General features: G+C 46.3%; 2 protein-coding genes across 3 annotated transcripts in view; one reads left to right on the top strand and one right to left on the bottom strand.

Moving 5' to 3' along the window:
• Positions 1 to 3,877, top strand: part of DDX17 (DEAD-box helicase 17) — a 30,291-nt gene extending 26,414 nt beyond the window's left edge. Inside the window, exons 12-13 of one of the 2 annotated variants that reach the window (XM_067559479.1) lie at positions 1,957 to 2,196; positions 2,885 to 3,877. In XM_067559479.1, the coding sequence (XP_067415580.1) occupies positions 1,957 to 2,196; positions 2,885 to 3,402 (758 nt within the window). In that variant the 3' untranslated portion in view covers positions 3,403 to 3,877. Of the gene's footprint in view, positions 1 to 515; positions 2,197 to 2,884 lie in introns of those variants that run through there. The other variant, XM_067559482.1, reaches the window with a different exon arrangement.
• Positions 3,878 to 6,039: 2,162 nt separating this feature from the next.
• KDELR3 (KDEL endoplasmic reticulum protein retention receptor 3) lies at positions 6,040 to 14,767 on the bottom strand. Its single transcript, XM_067559484.1, has 5 exons — positions 14,283 to 14,767; positions 12,143 to 12,243; positions 11,316 to 11,474; positions 10,333 to 10,585; positions 6,040 to 6,946 (listed from the first exon to the last, which is right to left on the bottom strand). The coding sequence occupies exons 1-5, from the start codon at positions 14,371 to 14,373 to the stop codon at positions 6,906 to 6,908; spliced, it is 645 nt and encodes a 214-aa protein (XP_067415585.1). The 5' UTR covers positions 14,374 to 14,767; the 3' UTR covers positions 6,040 to 6,905.
• Positions 14,768 to 20,227: the final 5,460 nt, after the last annotated feature.

Raw genomic sequence — 20,227 nt, 5'->3', positions numbered from 1 at the left:
CTTCCCTGTATCCACCTGATAATTCAACTTGCTTTGCTGATCATGGATGTGCGGAATGGGATTGGCTAAGGATCATGTAGCCTGCTGCTTGTCAGACTCTAGTTAAACCCTGCCTGTGAAGATGTGGTCGTCCCTCCCTTAACTTACACTTTTCCCATTTAAAAATGTCTTTGTTGTTGCATCAAGGACCCTAGCTGGAGACTCGCGCAGCCCCCTGTGAAATCTGCCTTCTCACTCCCTTTTTGGTGTGATTCAGGACTTTGGAGTCAGCAAAGACTAAGGAGCCCCCCTTTGCTGTAATAAGAAACAGACATAAAGTCCCCTCTTGCCACTACAACCCCCTTGTTTTTATTTTCTCCCACTTCCCTGTTTGAAATTGATGAAGTCTGGGCAATAGATGCAGTCTGACCCTTTGGATATAATTTTTGTATCTTCATTTTTTTGACATTCGCCCCTATTAACCCCGGGTGGGGCCAAAAAGCGTTGGAGGACCTGAAATTTTTACCTGAACCCAGGTTCTCCGGCGCTTCACAACCAAATGGGGCTACAGAGAAGCATCTAAGCCAGTTCACAGAGCGAGCGTGTGTGGGGACTTCTCGCTGCCATGGACCCTTGATGCATGCTCCCCGCGCTCCAGTGGTCCCGTGTCAGAAGGCGGAGTTTTCGAAAGGAGGCCGCCAAAAATAAAAGGCAAAGAGACGGGATCGGCTGCAGCGGTTTCCCACAGGAGGAGGGAGTGTGCATCGGTCTGGTAACAAACAGAGAATGTTTCTCTCTTTTAAAAAAAAAAAAAAAAAATTAAAAAAATCTGTGTTTTATGTTGGATATTTTCTGAATATTCTTCTTAAAATGCAGATTTTTTTCATGAACTGTAAGGACATTTTTTTTATTGTAATACCATTCTTTTTTAACATGCTTATGATAGCATATAAGTATTTCTGCTACTGTAGGCGTTTTAACTAAAACGTTACACTAACATTTACTTAGTTTCTGCCCCATATATTTACAAAATCTGATTTTCCAACAGGGAATAGAATATTCTAATGTCTCTTCTAAGGTTTAATTTTTGCGTATGGCACAGCTTTTTGTGTTTTTTGAGCACTTAATTACCCAGTTCAGTCTAACGTACGAAATTTTGACTTGGACAATCTTAAATTCTACGACTAAAATTCAAAAGTTTGTGAACACAGGGCTTAATAACATGATGAAATGTTAGTGCAACACGTTCTCGTGATAACTAAGAAGGCAGGTAAAATGTCTTAGCTGTGGTTTGAAATTTTTTTTTTTTTTTTTAATAAAAAGTTGGCAAAATTTGAATACCATGGTGTAACTGGGGTGCCTTAAATTCTAGGTCAGGGGAAATCATTTATTATATTTTATAGTCCTTAAAATTCAAAGTAAAATAAAAGCTTTTAATTTTTAATTTCTATGTGTTTGATTGGAAGGTAAGTGATTTCATTATTGTTAGTATTTTAATAGACTTCTCCCAACAGAGTAAAAGCCTCCCTGTGGCAGATCTCTCCCTCTTCCACCCCAGCTTGCTGTGTCCACAACAAAGGTGGCATTTTTATTTATTCCAGATCATGTTTCTCTAAAGGAGAGAGGACTAAAGTAAATTAACAGATTCAGATGGTATTGTGTAAAGAACCTCTCACATTGCACAAAGATGCAACAAGGGAAGGGTGAATTTGAATGGAGAGAGGAACTGCTTTAAGACTTGCCATCAGTTTTCAGGGCATTGGCCTTTGGCCCATGCATGGCTCAAATTTAAAACACCTACTCTTTTGGGATGAGTCTGTCTTGTTTTTATTCCATTCAGTTACTAACTTGTTTTTTTCTCTTATTACTGTCACCTGCATTCGTGCTCCCCACCTTTCGTTGGCACGTCCTTCTCTTCCTCTCCCCTTTCCTCCACCTACCCTCTCACTGTGCTTCGACACCTGGGCACCTCGCAAGATGTGGAAGACGTTAAGTTTGTGATAAACTACGACTATCCGAACAGCTCTGAGGATTATGTGCACCGAATTGGCCGCACTGCCCGTAGCACCAACAAGGGCACTGCCTACACATTCTTCACACCGGGGAACCTGAAACAGGCCAGGGAGCTGATCAAAGTGTTGGAGGAAGCCAATCAGGCCATCAATCCGAAACTTATGCAGCTCGTGGATCACAGAGGAGGTGGTGGTGGTGGTGGAGGTAAGGCAAAAGGGAAGGGATTAGCAAATTGGAATAGGTCCTCCATTTTGGAGGAGGATAGATGGAAAGAGGCAGAGCAAAACACCTTCATAATTAAACCATCTCAACATCAGACTACTGCTGTCTTACTTATTATATAAAACTTATTAATTTGGGGCATACATACACAATTTAGGGTCCTTCTAGCTAACTGAAGGAGGGAGTTCAGTTTTTTAATCATAGCCATAGGATTTTTTTTCCCCAAGTAACAGTGTTCTGCAGAGAACTGCCACAGTGTGAATGGGTAGAAGTCATGTCCTGCTTCCCACCTAATTGAACCACAGTCAGTAGTCTGATATACTCTCCCTTTTTTCAGGGGTAGAGTTTTAAGTCAGTGCTATATTTCTTCCAGTGTGTTTCTGTTCTTCTGATCTCTCTCATGTCTTGGGGTAGAACATGATATACAGGATTCAAATCCTGTATCCACAGCTTGAATAAAAAGAAGGGCCATTGGCAAAATTGTGCAGGAATATTTGTGACCTAGTCAGTTGACAATGCTATTACTTACAGCTTCTGGCCCTATTGTCATGGAACTGTTGACTTCAGTGGGTGAGGGAGTAATTAAAACCATTGTAAGAATTCAGAGCTTTAGAGACCTTTTCTATTTGAGTTATCCACAGTACTGACCCCCACTATATATTCACCTCAGGGGGTCGTTCTCGTTACCGTACTGCTGGTTCAGCCAACAATCCTAACCTGATGTACCAGGATGAGTGTGAACGGAGGCTCCGGGGAGTAAAAGATGGCCGGAGAGACTCTGGTGGCTTCAGAGACCGTGACCGTGGTGACAGTTACGCCAATGGAGCCAACAAAACCTATGGCAGTGCCTATGGGAGTCCAAATTCTGCCTTTGCGGTGCAGCAAGGCCAATATGCCTATGCCCAAGGGAGCTATGGAGCAGCTGTCTATGGCACAAGTGGTTATGGCACTGCAGAATACAGTGCTACTGGCTATGCTGCCAGTGGCACTGCCACTGCTGGGAGAACCGCTCAAAGCTCCACCCAACAGCAGTATGCAGGAATAGGTCGGTCAGGCCAGCAGCCGCAGCCTCTCATGTCACAACAATTTCCTCAGCCTCCAGGCACTAACGTGATAGGCTATATGGGACAGACTGCCACCTACCAGTATCCACCCCCTCCCCCTCCCCCCCCTCCTTCACGCAAATGAGACCACTTGGCTGCTGGTGACCAGTCTAGACCTCTTGCATTTAAAATAACCTTTTCTTTTTTTCTTTTTCCCCCTCTGTGATGTCTTTCTCATGCAGATTAGATTTAGAATTCACCATCCAAATTTCTCCTTCCCACCAAAAATGGCCCCCAGTTCAATTACTTATCTTGTGGGTTTTTAACTCTCTCTCTCTCTCTCTCTCTCTCTATATATATATATAATTGAAATTGTTTTTGATTTTTTTCTTGCATGTTGAGGAAATTGGGACTCTTATTTTCTCTCAAAAGAAAATAAGTATAAGGCAGATAGGTCCCTGCCCAATCTTTTTGATGTCTGAGGTTTGTGTGAAAACTTGCTGCAGAGCCAGGGAGGCCTCTGCTGTAACATGCTCACTTAATTTCATGAGGTATTGAGAGGTGGGGAATTCTGGGGAGCCCAGGCACGCTTCCTTTAACATAATAAATCCAAGGGAGCGGTGTTCCTAGATTGGAGATTTCTTTTTTAAATAACAATATAGATGCTTGTAATCTAAGTAAACTTCTAAAGCTCTGTTTGTTTGGCTCAGTTTGGAGGCATTCTGAATGTTGCCCCACAGATAAAGTGTAAAACTGTTCTGGTTGGCATTTTTGCAGCTCCTGTTAGCAGCAGCCTTCCTTCTGAAGTAACCTCAATGGTGTCCCTGGCAGCATATGGTAGGGAGTAGGAGAGTAAAGCCTCAGTATCAGAGACCAGAAACCTGTTTCCATTTGGTGTCTCAAACCCCAGATCTAATCACTGTGTAAGAACTTTTGTTGTTAAAATACAACATTTGAAATATTGACCAATGAAGTTCTTTCCCTGCGTTTGTTAAATTGCAGGAATGGATGGAATCTGCAAATGGATGGAATCTGGTTACTGACTTCTTAAACCAACTTCTGCCCTCGAATTCCCACTGCTGGGGGGTGACTTAGATAACAGTTCAATAGAAGGCACGGAAACACTGACCAGAATTAAGATGATATTCAGTATTGTTTGTGTGCATCTGTAGTGAGCAAAGCATCTCTTGTCATGGGACATGTTCAGAATGCCTCTGTGCTGAGTGAAATGTAGCAAAGCTTTCCCACTTAAAACTTAATGGGATTGGAGGGGGCGTAACTGGAAACCCCTCTTCATGAGGAGGGGGAGAGAGCTCGTTAGTGTGTCCTGATTCTGAAGCTGCATTTCCTTCATACCCTGGACTGACTAGTGCTTTCCCTGGCATTTCCCCAGTCCCAGCAGTCCCTTTAGAGCTCAGCTCTTGCAGGTAGGTAGCACTCTAGGAAATGTTAGAAAATGGAAATTTAGTAAACATATTTTAATTCAATCTTGTTTATTCTACAGGCTAAGGTAGGTGTGGGAGTTTTCCCATTTAAGTAGTAAAGTGTGTCTACTTTGTGATTGCCATCAGCAGACAGTTCAGGGACAGTAGATCATAGTGAAAGTTGGCTTACCTTGTGTTCAGATAACTTGGCAGGAAATCAGAGCCATGTACTGATTTGCAAGGCATGATGTTTGCATTACAAGAGTTTGTAATTTCTATTGGGGGAGTCTGTAGTAGTCACAAACAAGGCATCTCAACCCTTCTGTAGGAGAGCAGAACATTTCTTAGCCCCAGGAGAAATGGTTGCTTAAAAAAAGAGCTTTTTTATACATCTTCCCCTTAGGGTGTAGTGTGATGGGTGGGATGAATGTATGGTTTGTGTGCAGCATACAGGTAGGTTATCAGCACAATCCCAGGGGGACAACTACCCCATAACCCCATTTTTTTTAAAATAAGTTTAAAAATTAACTAGTACTTTGGCAAGAAGTTTTTGTGCCTGTTTGTTTAAATGATGGCCACAAATGAACTCTTATTGTCCAAGCACTGATTGATCTGTTGTCTTTTATCTCTCCCACAAGCAAGCGTGGAGCTATTCTTCATTTGTGAGTTTCTGTGGGTGTGGAGGGGCATGGGGTGGGACACACTGCCTAGCTGGCTTTTAAAAGGATCTCTGGACAGCCAAAACTGCCTTGTGGTTTGCTGTAGCTTTCACTTCTTCCTTGAGGGACTTGTGCAGATGTAAAACAGTTACGCTGAGGTCTTGCAATGCTTTATTGTAACTTGATGTCAGCTGCAGTCCAGTCTCTCTCATGCCCAATCTTGAATGCTAACCTGATCGTTGAATGCACATTAGCATGTGCTGCCCCCATCCCACCTGGTGCTTGCTGTTCTGTTTCATATACCAGCTAAAGGGCCCTTGTTGATACAGCATTAACATCTATTAATGTTTGCATTGTTCTCAATCTGTAAATGTTTGTGGGAATGTCAAATGAGTCTAGCATCTCCTCTCTTCCCACTTCCTGAAACAACTTACTGTGTGGATTTCCCTGAACAACTGAAGGGTTAGTGGCTATTGTGTGGGATCAGTGCTCTGTTTCACACTTTTGCTGGTCTCTGGACACATTCCTGTTGTATTAACGAAGACTTGAATTGAGAGATTCATAAATTTGTGATGTTCAGACACAGGATGCTAAGAACTATGTTACTATTCTTAGTTTGTAAATTGTCCTTTTGATACCATCTTGTTTTCTTTTGTAGGTATAAATAAATACACTGTTGTCAATAAAATCTGAGCATTTGTTTTATTTCCAGAGTGTAAATGGTTTTCACCCCCATTCCCCAACTGCCCCCATTTTACATAACAAAAAATAATCCAAGGAATAGTCATGTCTGTTAGCAACCAAATACATTTTAATAAAAATGCTCGCTATCTGTAGAACATCAGAGACTGATCAAAAGGGACTGAGCAGAGGAGAATGTATGAGTATTTACAGTATTGAAAGATCTTCAGTTGTAATCCTTGTAGTTTCGGTGGAAAGATGTTCCCTTAAAAATATTACAGGGCCTGGATAGATTGGGATATGGGGAATTGTACCTCTTGGTTACCAGTTCTTAAATTCTTGGCTTACATGGCTGCAAGAACACTGCACACAAATGGTGGTAATTGTAAGTGGTCTGTCTGCCACTGTTTTCCCAGTATGAAATGAAGTGGTTTTGAGGGTTTTGGGGTGCCTGTTTGCTAAGAACTGAGCAAACTCTTACAGTTGGCAGTCTTTGAAAGCCAAAAAAATAGAATAGTCTGTGGAAAAACTTCACTCCTTGAGGTGATGATTCCCTTAAGCATTCAGGTTTGAGGCAGATTTTGGAAGTGAGTTGCGGGGAGGAGAAGAGAGGAGGGAGAATAAAGCTTGCACTTCTGTATCTACTATGAGGTTAGAGGAATTCATTCACTAGCCAGAACCATTCACCAGTATAAAATTCACTTAAGCAAAAACACTAGCAGACATTTAAGGAAAAACCCCATACAGATCAAGAGCCTCACTATCTTCCTGGCACTGAGTTGAGATTCTTAGGCAAGGCATTTTTGTCAATGTGGGGCAGAATAAGAAAGCTGTGATCTTGGAACTGCATCTGTAGGAACTTCTTGTGTTGTGTGGTGGTGTCTTCAGACTGGCATTGGGAGACTTAGCTTCTTTCCCTTCAGGACTGTGCAAGGAAGAGGAAGAAAGCATAGTCAATGAAACTTGGAAATCCACTGTTTCACTTCTCCAGTAAAGACCCTGTGCCTCCTCTAGAATATAACACTGTCATCTGCAAGGTTAGCAGATCACAACTAATTAGAAGGGGTGACACCAGGGGATTATTGGTGGCAGAGGTATGCGAGTGATTAAATAAAGAGGAGATAATTACTTTTAAGCCTCACATGTCTTTAGTACAGGTAGAGCATCCTTAACACCACCCTGTTCCTTATTCACTGGGAAGGTAGTAGAGCATGTTTATCTTCAAGAGTCAAACCCTTGTCCTGAGTAGTGTCATATGCTAATAGTACCAGAGGATACAAACTATTGCCAAGTTCTTGGGTGTCAACTTCCATAAGTGTCTTGAAGCACTGTGCAAGCTTAGTGGAACTAATGTGTACAAAACTGAGTAAAAGGGAGTCATTCATATCCAGCTCTTGGTTGAAAACAGCTGCTGCAACATGGTCTTTAAAGGGGGGTGGAGAGCTCTAGAAATGGAGGAATACTCTTGGTGAAAATGAGCAATCCTGAATTAACCTTATTTTCCTCTTTCATAGTCATCTGGGTCATATGTGGGATCACTCTCCATTTATGAAATCCTTAATATATTTCAGTTTGTGTAAAACCATGCAATATGTGGTCAAACTTTGGACCACTGAGTGGTGCTGCTGGGGTTGTAGACTGAACTCTACAAAAAGGGTGGGCGAGTGTCTTGCTGAGAATACAAGGACCAAGAATTACGCAACTTGCTTCCAAATGTGCAACATCAGTTTGTATTTTTGTTTGCCCATGTCATTTTTCAATTGGACAGTGAAATTGGACTATTGTGGTTGGCTGTGATCCACTGGAGGCACAAGTTTGGTGATAGCATATATTAAAGGGGGAGCCAGTGCTGACACTTGGTTAAGGTTGCCTGATGCTTTATAAGACCCTGTTTTCAGAAGTTTCTGAAACTAATCATTCATGCCTTAGACTGACTTTTGGGAAAGCTTCAGTAAAAACAGTTCAGACACTTCTGAAAATGAGATTTGGAGAAAATGCATTGTTTTACCCATGTTTAATTAAAAATAATTCTTGCAACTATTTCATTGAGAATTTCTACTACCTCCATGCTTTGGTGCAGGGACTTGAAAATTGGCAATGCCCTTAGTTGCCTTTCATAAGGGATGTGCTTTTTGCTGTTTCCATGAAAATCCATCCACATTTGAGAGTTATGAGTGTTTGAAAATCTATTTGCACATGCTCTATAGAGCCTTGTTCAGAGTTTGATGGTTAAATTGAAGATTCAGTCTACTGGGCATTGCTCGGGTTGAGCAAGATCTTCCCTGCAACTAAAAGTTGTGGGGAGTTGTTGCTGCACTGAGACAAAGGAGACTATTGCTTAGGGCAAATCTACACTTAAAATGGTGCAGCTCTGCTGCTGGAATGCTTCAGTGAAGATGCTACTAGCGTAGTTAATCTACTTGCCTGAGAGGTGGTACCCACATCAACAGAAGAAGTCCTCCTGTTGACATAGTGCCGTGTGCACCAGAAGTTAGGTCAGTATAACTGCATTGGTCAGGGGTGTGGATTTTTCACACCCCTGAGTGACACAGTTTTACCATTGTAAGTTTATAGTGTAGGCCTGGTCTTATGCTCTCATGTTTCCTCTGCTGAATGCTGATGCTTGAGCAGTGTGGAGAAGAAGAAACAGCCTGACTGAAATATAGAGGGTGAAGGAATCAAGATGGGGGCAGAGACTCACTGCAGAGGGGAACAGAGACAGGCTGTAATGGAACAGGTGCAGAAGGAGGGGATTGTGAAACAGGGGTCTGTAACCACTGAATACACACTCTTCCAAAGTCTTGAAGGAACCCACAGTTGCTGGGTCTCAACATTCCTCTGCTGTTTAACCACTAGCTGTGAAACTCACTGGTAGAGTGTCTCATCCCCCTCTAGTGGCTTGTTCTCATAAAATGAGGAGGCAGAATTTGCTGTGGATTTAAAGGTTTCTCCCTTGCTGATGACGCGTAGAGGGTTGGCATGGTTCTATAGGATTCCCCCCCTGCCCAAACCTAGGAAACTACCCTTTGAGGTTGCAAAGTCAAGCACTCAAAAGTTAGGAAATTTCTGAATTAAATGTCTCTATGCAACCTTAATTTGGCCACCTTGTGCATATGCATTGTGATAGTCTTTAATTACACGGTGAACTTTAAGGTGTTTTTCCCACAGGAGCCTGCCTCATCCGGTGCATAGGATTGACCTACTCTGGGAAGGAAGGGTTGTGAAGGAGGCTGTTGCCTGCAAGACCTTTGTCTCATTTGTTGCTGTACTTGGAAGGTACATGATGAATGAGGCAAGAAATCTGAGGAAGAGAAAGTACTCCTTATTCACAACTCCAGCTGAAGCCAATGGGAGCTGGGCTCTGAACATAAAGTGCTTTAAAAATGCAAAGTCCTTTGAAAAATCAGGCCAGAAGCATCTCAGTGTAGGAACTCAAAATTAGTGGACACAATTTTGGCCTTAGTCTTTCTGTGCCTCATTTTCCCCATGTTTGAAATGGGGATAATACTTGCCTACCTCGTAGGGGAGTTGAAGATAAATCAATTGTTTGTGAAGCACTTAAATCTTGCAGTGAGGACCACCATAGAAAAGTCCATGAGGGCATTAATTCTGTATTTAGAGCAGGATTTGGACAGTATACAGTAAATAGGGCCTGGAGCCACATACTATAGGGGTTCTCAAATGTTTTGCTGGGACCCCCTTTGCAAATATTTCAGGCTGTGATGACCCCCCCACATGCCATGCCATGCCATGCCATCCTATCCTTACTGGCATGCATGGGGGCTGACAGCTCACAACCCCCCATAATAACTTTGCAACACCCTGAGAGGTCACGACCCCCAGTTTGAGAACCCTTGCTGTATGAGGAGGATCAAACAAAATAGAGTATAGCTGCTCTTTCAATCCCTCCCTTTGCACTGACGGGAGAGGTCCTAAGTTGGAGGAAGGGGGGAAGGAAGCACATGATCATTTAGTTAAAGACTATCACAATGCATACGCACAAGGGGGTTGAATTAAGTTGCACAAGCTATCTTCATTCTAGCATTTCCTAACTTTTGAGTGTTTGACTTGGCAACCTTAATGTTTTTAACATTGTTTGGCATGTAACTGGAACTTCTTGAAAGGTTGAAAGTCCAAAGAGGGGTGAAAACAAATGCAGTCTGTACGCTACTACTTGTTTTAAGGACAGTTATGAAGATGGTCACTTGCCTAGTGTCCATCCTCCCTTGCCCACTCAAGACTGCTTGCGGTGCTGAGCAGGATGTATCCCTTCTTTTCCTGCTGTCACCCTCACTCCAGCTCCCTACCTACCTTTGGTGATGTAGAGATAGAAGAAATCGCAGTAGAAGATGGTCTGTACCACTCCAGAAACCACAGCAATCTGGTCGTAGAAGTTCTCAGTGTGGTAGCGCCAGATCCAGTTGGCAAGGTAGAGTGCACGATAGAGACCCAGGAAGAAGAGGTAGTGGGTTGTGATGGTCTCTGCCTCCCCTGTCTTACTGATCATGAAGAGCTGAGGAAGGATGGCTACTGATTCCAGGTAGATGGAGAAGGTCCAGAGGATCTGTGAGAAGAGGGAAACAATTTAGAGAAGAATCTTACTGGCCAGTTAATTTGCAGTAGTTCTCAAAGGCTTCAGTCAGGAATCAGAGCCTGTTGTGCTGTGGGCACTGTACAAACTGTCCCTGCCCCAAAGAGCTTCCAAGCTATTTTAAGACAAGAAGTAACAAGAGAGCATAGCAAACAATAGGAAAAAGGGAGGATGAGGGTGACAGTGCTACCCTGTTTGACTAGGCTGACAATGCTCAATTTGATGGTTCTGAATCATTTAGATCTTTGGGTGGGAGAAGGGGCATGTTTAAATACATAACTCAGCTTTTCTCACTGGGCCTTTACCTAATCAAACCGGCACCTGCATACAACAGGACACATTTTGTTTAATTTCCTTGTGAAGGGGGTGGGTGCATCCTAAAAATCACCACACTCATTGGCTTTGGCTGGTTTCCTTTTTAGCGATATTACCTGAAAGACCAAGGATTGAATTGACTCACGGAGAATGCACCTTTAGGTGTAGCACCTCCAGATCAGGACTGAGTCATGAGGAGGTGAGGCAACAGAAATTTGAACAGCTGTTTTCCTTGTCTATCAAAGAGTCTGTCTCCAAAGACTGCCGATCTGGCCCCTTTCTTCACAAAATTGACTTCCATGCGCCTCAGATCATGCTAAATCCCACCTAGTTTCCACTAAGTGGATAAGACCACCCTCCTGTCCATTCAATTTTTGTACTTCCTTACCTCCAACGGGGTAAAGCTGTGATTCTCCAGAAATGACAGGCCTGTGACAGGCACCAGGAGGAATTCCAGACGGAAGGAGTCATGCTCTCTGTCAAATGTTTTCTGGAACTTCACGTAGATCATATACACTGTGATGTAGGCGCACACCAAGAAAATGACCTGCAGAAGGGGGAAGGAGCAAATGAGTCCTCTTGAAAGACATTTGTCTTCCCTCCTATTGACTTCTCCACTTACAAGGGACTGACTTGTTATTTGATTGCCTAATTCAACTCCCTGCTTTGAGTTGGGAAATTAGTGCTCCGGACTGTCCTCTGACTCAGGATTGATTCCTGTCGCTCTTCCTCCCGGTGCTGGAGATACTGCAATGGCTGGACCACATGACCTTAGGAGTTACTGCTCCTATCGTGCCATGTAGAAGACCCAGGTTTTTTCTTGCTATTTTAGGCCTGACAGGTGGTGGTGGCCTGGTGCCTCAAGGTGTTAATGCTCCTACTACACAGGACACCCAGGTTTGAATCCCAGTCTCCTGCTTCTGGATTCGCTAGGTACTAGTGGAGTGGTGGAATCAGCTTGTTGAAGCTGCTGTGGTGAGTGGGCTGTTGTGTCTTTTGTCTCTGGTCAATAGCAGATCTAAAGGACATTCCTATCTAACCCCTCCCCCAAAGGGAAGTTCACTGTAACTTTGGGGGTCTTTTAGGATGCTCCCCCCTCCCAACTTAGAAAACCTGATTTGGTGAATGTCTGTCATCACCTCCCCCCAGTAACTACAAAGAGGAGCCCATAGGGTGGCTTGCCATGGGGCTCCTGCAGTGTCTCCCTGCTGTTACCTTCATCACGGTGTTATAGACTGAGATGAAGGTGGTGAACAGGTCAAGATAGCGGGTCGTGAAGACAAGAGTGAAAAGGACCTGGCTCTTCCCGGAGATACCTACACATCAAGGGAAGGAATGGGAGATAAGACTGGTAAGAGAGGAAAGGTTTGGAGACGCACGCTGCTGTTGAAAACTCTCCACGCGCACAAGCCCCCTCTTCTTGTATCGAGCGATCGTCTCCCGTAAGTAACAGTTCAGGACAAAGAAAATCCTCCACCCTCATTATCTGCTTCTGTTATTCTGTGTGTAGAACAATAGCTGTTGTACAAAGTGGGTGGTCAGCCTATCCTTCAAGGGAGAGGGATCCCCACCTGCTGCCCCGGGGCTAGCTGGGAAAGCAGTGACACAGGCAGCCCAATGACTTGCCTGAACTAAAATGCAAAATTGATCTTCTCCCAGACTTGTATCTTCCCCTCTCTGCCTGAAGTTATGGTACAGCTAGCACGCTGGAGCTCTTGTTCAGCAGAACCGTGGATGGCCCGGTAACTGGCCGCTTTGCCCTGACCTATATCTTTCCTGAAGTGCTCAGAGTGCATCATTAACCACCCTGTGCTAGAGCAAAGTAGTGCAGGAGGTGAGTTGCACTGAATAACCAGGGAGGAGAGATGGGGGTGGGGTGGATTGTGTTGTGATAGAGCCAATGTGTTTATAATCTTTTTTTCTTGCGCTGTGTTAAGTGAGCTTGGCATGAGTGAAGTTTGCCAGATTGACAGCCCTCCCCCCAGAGCAGCTCTTGTGTGGGCAGTGACTGTGCAGGATTTCCCTGACACCATCACCAACACGCCTCAGCTCTGCCTTGGAGAGCAACCTCTGGGGTGAGAGGGTGTTCATTTTTCATGCCCCATTCAATCCTGATTCTCCTGAGAATGCCCTTCTCCTCTCCCCCTACATCCTATTGCCACTGGTGATGTTCTGTGCAATGTCTGCCTCAGCAGCAAGCTGGCTGAGAGCTCAGGTCCCACCCCATGGGTGGCAATAGCCTCCAGTCACCAATGAACTTGAGGGCAAAGTTGAGGTACACTGATGAAGAGACTGGGGTATGGAGAGAAACGTGCATTATTTCCACCTAAGATGTCCCTGCAGCAAAAGGATAATGAAAAGAAGTCTCCAGTCTGCAGGGCTTTCAGTTCAGCCTCTTTCATCAGCCCTAAAGTCACTCAGAAAAACTAAAGCTATTCCTTCTGCTAGTAACCAATCGCCTCTCCTTGCAGAGAGCAGCTTGGCAGAGGTGGTTCCCTTTAGCTCCCATGGCCTAGAGGAGGGGAATGGATATTAGAGCCAAGTTCTGTTCCTAGCTCTGTCACTGACTTCCTAGATGACCTTGGTCAAATAGGTTCACCCTTTTCTGCCTGGCTTTCCTCATCTGTACGATGAAGATGAAAACCCCTGATAGAGTGGTGAGAGTTGTTAAGTGCTTTGAGATAGGGAGAAGGTGCAAAGTATTATTATTAGCTCCTCTGCATCATCTGGCCATCAGATGCAGCCCAGGGGCATGGGACAATCATTTATCGCCTATAATATTGCACACCTGGATTTCAGTTAGCCTTTAGTGAGGATGCCTCTCCATAGCCTCTCTGTTTCTTTTGCCTGGAAAGGTTTGTTAAAAGATGCATGCACACTTACCCCTCCCTGCCTAGCTTACCCTCCCCTAGTAACCATTCTCACGTTATCCCCACCCCAAGATAAGCACCTATGCTAAGAGCTGGTATATTTTGCCACTCTCTTTGCCACATCACAACGCCCTCCTTCCAATCACATCTCTGTCCCAGCCTTCAAGGGAAATAATGTTGGGCTGGGGTGGTTTTGCTAGCTCCTCTGTGCATGTGGAAGGGAGGCCCACCAAAAAAGTGGGACAAGGAAGATGGGGAAGAAGGAGTAAGAGGAGAGATGGAGAAAGGGCAATTTAATTCTCCCTAGGAACCCAGTTAGGGAGGGCACAGACTGCCACTGGCTCTGGAGTCATTGATTCTCCCCACTCACTGCTCCTGTCTCATCTCCACACTGTCTTGCTTCTAAGAGCCAAAGCCAATTGGGTCCCCCTCCCCCAGCATGCACGTGCACACACACACACAAAATTGTGAGGGAGAGAACTCACCAGCACAGGACTTGGATCTCCAGATCTTGACCAGTAATATGATCATAGCCAGCAAATGGGAGAGGTCTCCCAGGATCCGGAATATATTCATTGCTCCAAGAACTTCCCCAAGGCAACCTAATCAGGGTAGTTTTGAATAGAAGGGAAGGCTTGGGGAATTCTCTTGGTTTCTCCCAATATCTCTGCTACCTGGTAAAACTCTGCAGTGAATCTTTTCCCTTTTCTGACCCTGATCAGTTAAACTCTCTCTCCCAATTAAACTTTCTTTCTCTGTGGGTATGGAGTCCCTTGTTCCTCTCTCCTGGAACAGAGGAGTTAACTCTCTCTCTCCTGAGTATAAAAGCTTCCTCCAGTGCTATTCTCGCCCCCAGAATGAACTGGTCCCCTCACTCCTCCTGGTATAGTTAAAATCGATCAGACACAATTTCTAGCTACTCTCATCTCCCTGCAGTCCTCTGCCTCCCTTCTGTGCCACTGCCAGTGCAAAGTTGGGGATTGTCCCCCAGAATGTCCCTCCCAGGCTGAGCCTGCTTAGCTGTCCCAGTGCAGGCACTGGGTGACGTGGCTCCTGTCTGCATGGGAAGGGCGGAGGAGGAGGCGGGAGAAACTCAGCTGAGTTATTTTCTTTCTTTCTTTTTTCCTCACTTGGTCTTCTCAAATTACAACCCGAAACGGCCTTAAAGGGGAAAAGGCAGATGGAAATGATCAGCCCTTGTCAGAGGCATGGAGCCTTTAGAGATGGAAGAAATGGATCCATTAGATCACATCATGTCCCTATCCTGGTCTGAGCAGGGCAGGTAGTTTCCTGCAGTATAGGCCCTGGGGCTTTGTTCAATCCAGTTTGAAAGGCTTGCAGAGGTGGGTCTTGCCCGACTCCCCCTGGCAGGTTATTCCCCCCTCTAACAGAGTTCACTGGCAGGAAATGTTTCTTGCTATTTATGCAAAATCTCCCTTTGCTCAATTTTGTCTCTTTAGTCAGGTGTGGGCAGAGTGTTTGTTTAGAAACTGACAAGTACAGTTCTTCTTCCAGCGCTTGCTCATGTCCATTTCATGCCAGGAGTATGTGCACCACCTGCACCAGTGCCAGAAAAATTTTTTTTTTCCTCAATGGTATCCCTATGGTCGGCTCTTGCGCCCTCCAGAATCACGTGCATATGCATTGGTATAAGGGGTGCCGCCAGCTCCTTGACCTCTCGGTTCCTTCTTATTGTCTGTGACAATTGCTGGAACATTCTTTTGCCTTGGCAAGCCGCCTAAACCTGTGGGGGGTTTTTCCTTGTAAAATGTGTGTATATAGTTGTTGTGACATGTCGCACCCCAGGTACACCCTTATGGTGTGATTTGTATATCATTCACGTTCACCCTTACAGTGTAACTGTGTATTGTCTGTTGCAAAGTATGCCATGTAAGGTGTTTTTGGAATGCTCATGGCATACTGAACATTATTGGTATGGTAGCATGTTTCCTGCAATGTCATACATATGTACAGATATGAAACTCTGCTGTGTCATATCTCCAAATGTGTGTCTCACATGGTTTGGGTAGATGCAGACGAACACAAGGCTGTGTTCCCACACCCTGCAGAGGCATGCATACAGGAACAATGGACTGGCCTAAGCACCTGTGAGCACTTTGGCTCAAGTGGGAGAAATCATGCCCGTGGCCGGTCAGGGCTGATCACCTGACCCCAGTGGGCGTTGGGTAAACTTATTAAAAGCTGAGGCATCTCTGTCTCTTGGCTCTCCCCTGGAATCCATCTTCTAAGCAACACCGAAGATTGAGAATCTACCCACAGCGAGAGGGGCCTGGTTGCAAGAGGCATTGCAACCAGCCTGTGTGGTAAGCTGAATACAGACTGACATATTAGTCTTAGGTTAACATGCGAGTTATCTTCTAGTTAATTCTGATTAATTCCTGGATTTATGCATAATCTGACTTAAAGTCATTTAAAATCTTGCTGTAGTCAATAAACTTATTTGCTTGTTTTATCTGAAACAGTGCATGTGGATGAGTGTGTGCAGAGTCCTCACTTAGAGTGACAGACCTGGTGCATATCAATTTCTTTGATAAATTGATGGACAAGTGTAAATGAGCTTGCAGGGTGCAGTGTGCAGCACTGAACCCTGCAAGATGGCAGTTCCCGGAGTTGCCTCTGGGACTGGGGTGTTTGCTGGAGGTTTATCGCATGAGTAGCTGGCTAAAGCGCTCCTTCACTAGGTGACGGACTGATTACTCGCAGGAGTCTGGGCGTGGGCTGACCCAGGAGTGCGTGGTTTACACAGCGAAGTGGGGTAAATGGGGGCCCAGGAGTGAAGAATTGGGGTGACACAGCTACACACCAGTCCACTTTGCAGGGGGGGAATGTCACAGGCAGTGACCCATCCTGGCTTACAGACAGCCCCCCAATCTGAAGCAAATACTCACCAGCAACCATACACCCTACAAAAAATCCTACCCAGGAACCTATCCCTGCAACAAACCCCATTGTCAGCTCTGCCCACACATCGTCTCTAATGACATCATCACTGGTCCTAACCACATCAATCACACCATAAGGGGCTCATTCACCTGCATATCCACTAATGTTATATATGCCATCATGTGCCAGCAATACCCCTCTGCCATGTACATTGGCCAAACTGGACTATTACTACGCACAAGGATAAATGGACACAAATCAGACATAAAAAATAATAACATCCATAAACCAGTGGGAGAACACTTTAATTCCCCAGGGCATTCTGTCTCTGACCTGAAAGTTGCTGTACTTCTCCAAAAAAACTCCAAAAACAGACTTCAAAGAGAAACTGCTGAGTTAGAAATGATCTGCAAACTTGACACATTCAAACTGGGTTTAAACAGAGACTTCGAGTGGCTGTCTCACTACCAAAGGTAAATTACTTTGCTCACCTATTCTCACCTCCTACTCAATGTTCGTCATTAGGTCTTAAGTAACGGACTCCACCTCCCTCATTGTTCTCAATGCACCTGGATATCTATAAGATGCCTCTGTGTTACCTATTTTCTGTATTACTGCATCTGAAGAAGAGAGCTGAAGTCTCTCGAAAGCTTATGCATGCAAATATTAAATTTGTTAGTCTTTAAAGTGCCACAGAACTCTCGTTGTTTTTGCTGTATACAGACTAACATGGCTACCCCTCTGGAACAGTTGTATAGAGTTAGCAATAAGTATAGTTATAGTTAGTAAGTTGTAGATACTAATCCCTTCGGGGTCACTATCCCAGGGATGGGACATGCCCTGGTTCCTGGGCTTCAAACCGTATGTGACTTGCAATAAGCCTACATCTGAGCGTGATCCCGATTTGATCTGTCTGAAGTGCCTTGGAGAAGCTCAGATCCATGCTAAAGTGTAGAATCTGCTGGAGATTCAGCCCGCACACGAAGAAGGAGAGAGACAGATTAAAAGCCCTGCTGATGGCCGTGGTTCTTGGACCTGCCTCTGAGCTGGGCCACTCAGTTTTGGTACCAAGTACATGAGAAGCACCCCACCAGCACCAGCTCATCCCAGCACCACTCCCCATCAGCGGTGCCAGAGAAGAGGCATAGAAAACAACACACTGTGAGAGGATGCTGCCTGACTGCCGAGAGGGAGAAGAAAGGAGCGAGGGATGAGTTGAGACCCGTGCCGGGTTGCTCGTCTTCCCTGGAACCAAGGTTGGCAACAGCTTTGCCCCTCAGTGCTCCAAGCCTATCCGGGACAAACCACTGACGCCCAGAAGGGGTTGGGGCATTTCACGGGGGCAGAGACCTCTTGCTGCTCCCAGCACCACCTATGCCTCGTGACTCCCTCTCTACTAAAGGTACGGGAGAAAGGGGATCACAACATGGTGGCCCATCTACAGTGTCAGCAATCGTTGGTCCGTCTAGAGGCAAATCAGCTATGGGACCTCTGCAGTGGTCACCAGCTCCACGGCACTGACCCCCTGTTCTGAGCCACAGGTCGCCAGCCCCTCGTCAGCAGTCTCGAGACCCCTGGCTCCGGGCTACGAAACATAGTTGGGAGGCAGAGGCAGGAGCAGCACCACTGTGGTTGCCGAGGGAAGAATCCGCCTCAAAGTCAGAGTGCAAGGCCATAGCTCTGCCCAGGAGGCATAAAATTCCCACCTATGTACCAGACTTTGCTAGGGTCCAATAGTCCTGCCTGCAAAGACATCACTTGGACACGGTTCTCACGGTTCCGTTGCCAGTACTGGCCTCCCCCAGGTGGGGGTCAGATCTGCACTCTGTGACAAACAGGCTACCCTTTGCCATGGGTGGTGGGTGTCAGGCTTAGCCTTCCCAAACAGACAGACATGGCCCCACCCATGATCCGCCCCGGGGACATGCCCCCTCCTACGGCATCTTGGTCTTCCCCACTGCCCCAGCCCAGGAAGGTGGGCTGGACATTGCAGCAGCTCTTCCCACCCTTGGCCAGCCTCTCCCCTGAAGCAGGCAGAGGCAGGGATTGAGGCTAGGGTCACACAGTGCTCCGGGGCTGGGGCCACCCAGCCAGTGCTCCAGGGCCCAGAACCAGGACCACAATCAGCTGGCGCACTAGGGCTTGGGCCGGGGCCACACCTGGCACATGCTCCGGGGCCTGGAGCTCTGGAGCTGGGGCTGCCCAGTGCTCAGGTTTCCCAGGTCTGGGGCAGGCTGGGGCCGGCAGCTGGGGCCGGCTGGCCAGCCAGGACTTGAGCTATCTGGGACAGGACGGCTGGACTGGTGGCTTGGGCTGGCTGGAGTGGGGCTCCTTCAGCCATGGTAGGTGGCTTGGGGCTCCAGCAAGGGAGGGGCAGAAGGGGTGTGTCCTCAGGTGGAAGGGGAGGGGCCATGGGCTAGGATTCACGTGCCACCCATGACCTTTGCAGCCCCGCGACCGACAATGACCTTGGTATCAAATGCCTCAGACTTGGGGTGGGGAGCCCATCTTGGCAGTCACAGAATCCAAGGGCTCTGGTCCCAGAGAAGAACTGTCCCTGCATATAAATATCAGGGAATTTTGAGCAATTTGCCTGGCCTGCGAAGCGTTCCTTCCACATCTTCAAGGCAAGGTTGTGCAAGTTTTCACAGACAACACAGCCACAATGTTTATGTCAAAAAACAAGGGGAAGCGTGGCCCTCAGCCCTTTTGTCAAGAGGCTGTCTGACTGTGAGATTGCTGTGTGAAGCACACCATCCATCTAGAGACTTCACACCTCCTGGGGGATCAGAATATGTTGTTGGGTCACCTCAGCAGATCCTTTTCCTCTCACCACAAGTGGCCTCTCCACCCAGAGATCGCCAAAGCCATCTTTCAGGGGTGGGGGAACTCCCCAAATTGACCAGTTTGCCACCAAGCAGAACAGGAAATGCCATTGTTTCTGTTCACTACAGGGACTGGCCAAAAATTCCCTCTCCAACACCTTTCTTCTGACATGGACAGGCAGTCTGCTGTACGCCTTTCCACCAGTTCCCCTGATCCACAAGGTCCTCATAAAGGTCAAGAGGGACAAGGTGAGGGTGATTGTGATAGCCTTGGTGTGACCTCACCAGCATTGACTCAGCACCCTACTAGACTTAGCAGTGGCAGCCCCTCAACTGCTTCCTCAGTGCCCGGACCTGATCTCGCAAGGCCACGGCCAGCTGCTCTATCTGAATCGAACCTCCCTGCACCTGACAGCATGGCTGCTGCATGGCTGATCTCTGAGGAACAGGCCTGCTCTGAGCAGGTCCAACAAGTCTGGCGAGGTAGCAAGAAGCCCCCCCCCATGGCTACCTACCTGCAAAGTGGAAGCGCTTCACTTGTTGGGCATCTGAATGGAGACGTTCTTCAGTTCAGTCTTCTCTGCAATTCAGCTTGGGCTGTTTGCTCCACCTAAAACATCAGGGGTTGGCACTATCATCAGTCAAGCTTCACCTGGTAGCATCTCAGCCTTCCACCCTCCAGTCCAGGGCAGATCAGTGTT

The sequence above is a fragment of the Emydura macquarii genome, unplaced genomic scaffold (assembly GCF_026122565.2).
Source record: "Emydura macquarii macquarii isolate MOO-44397 ecotype Brisbane River unplaced genomic scaffold, CSIRO-AGI_Emac_v2 contig_2205, whole genome shotgun sequence".
Classification (NCBI taxonomy): Eukaryota; Metazoa; Chordata; order Testudines; family Chelidae; genus Emydura; species Emydura macquarii.
Note: the sequence above shows the minus strand (reverse complement) of the source record. Positions and strands in the feature narration are given on the sequence as shown.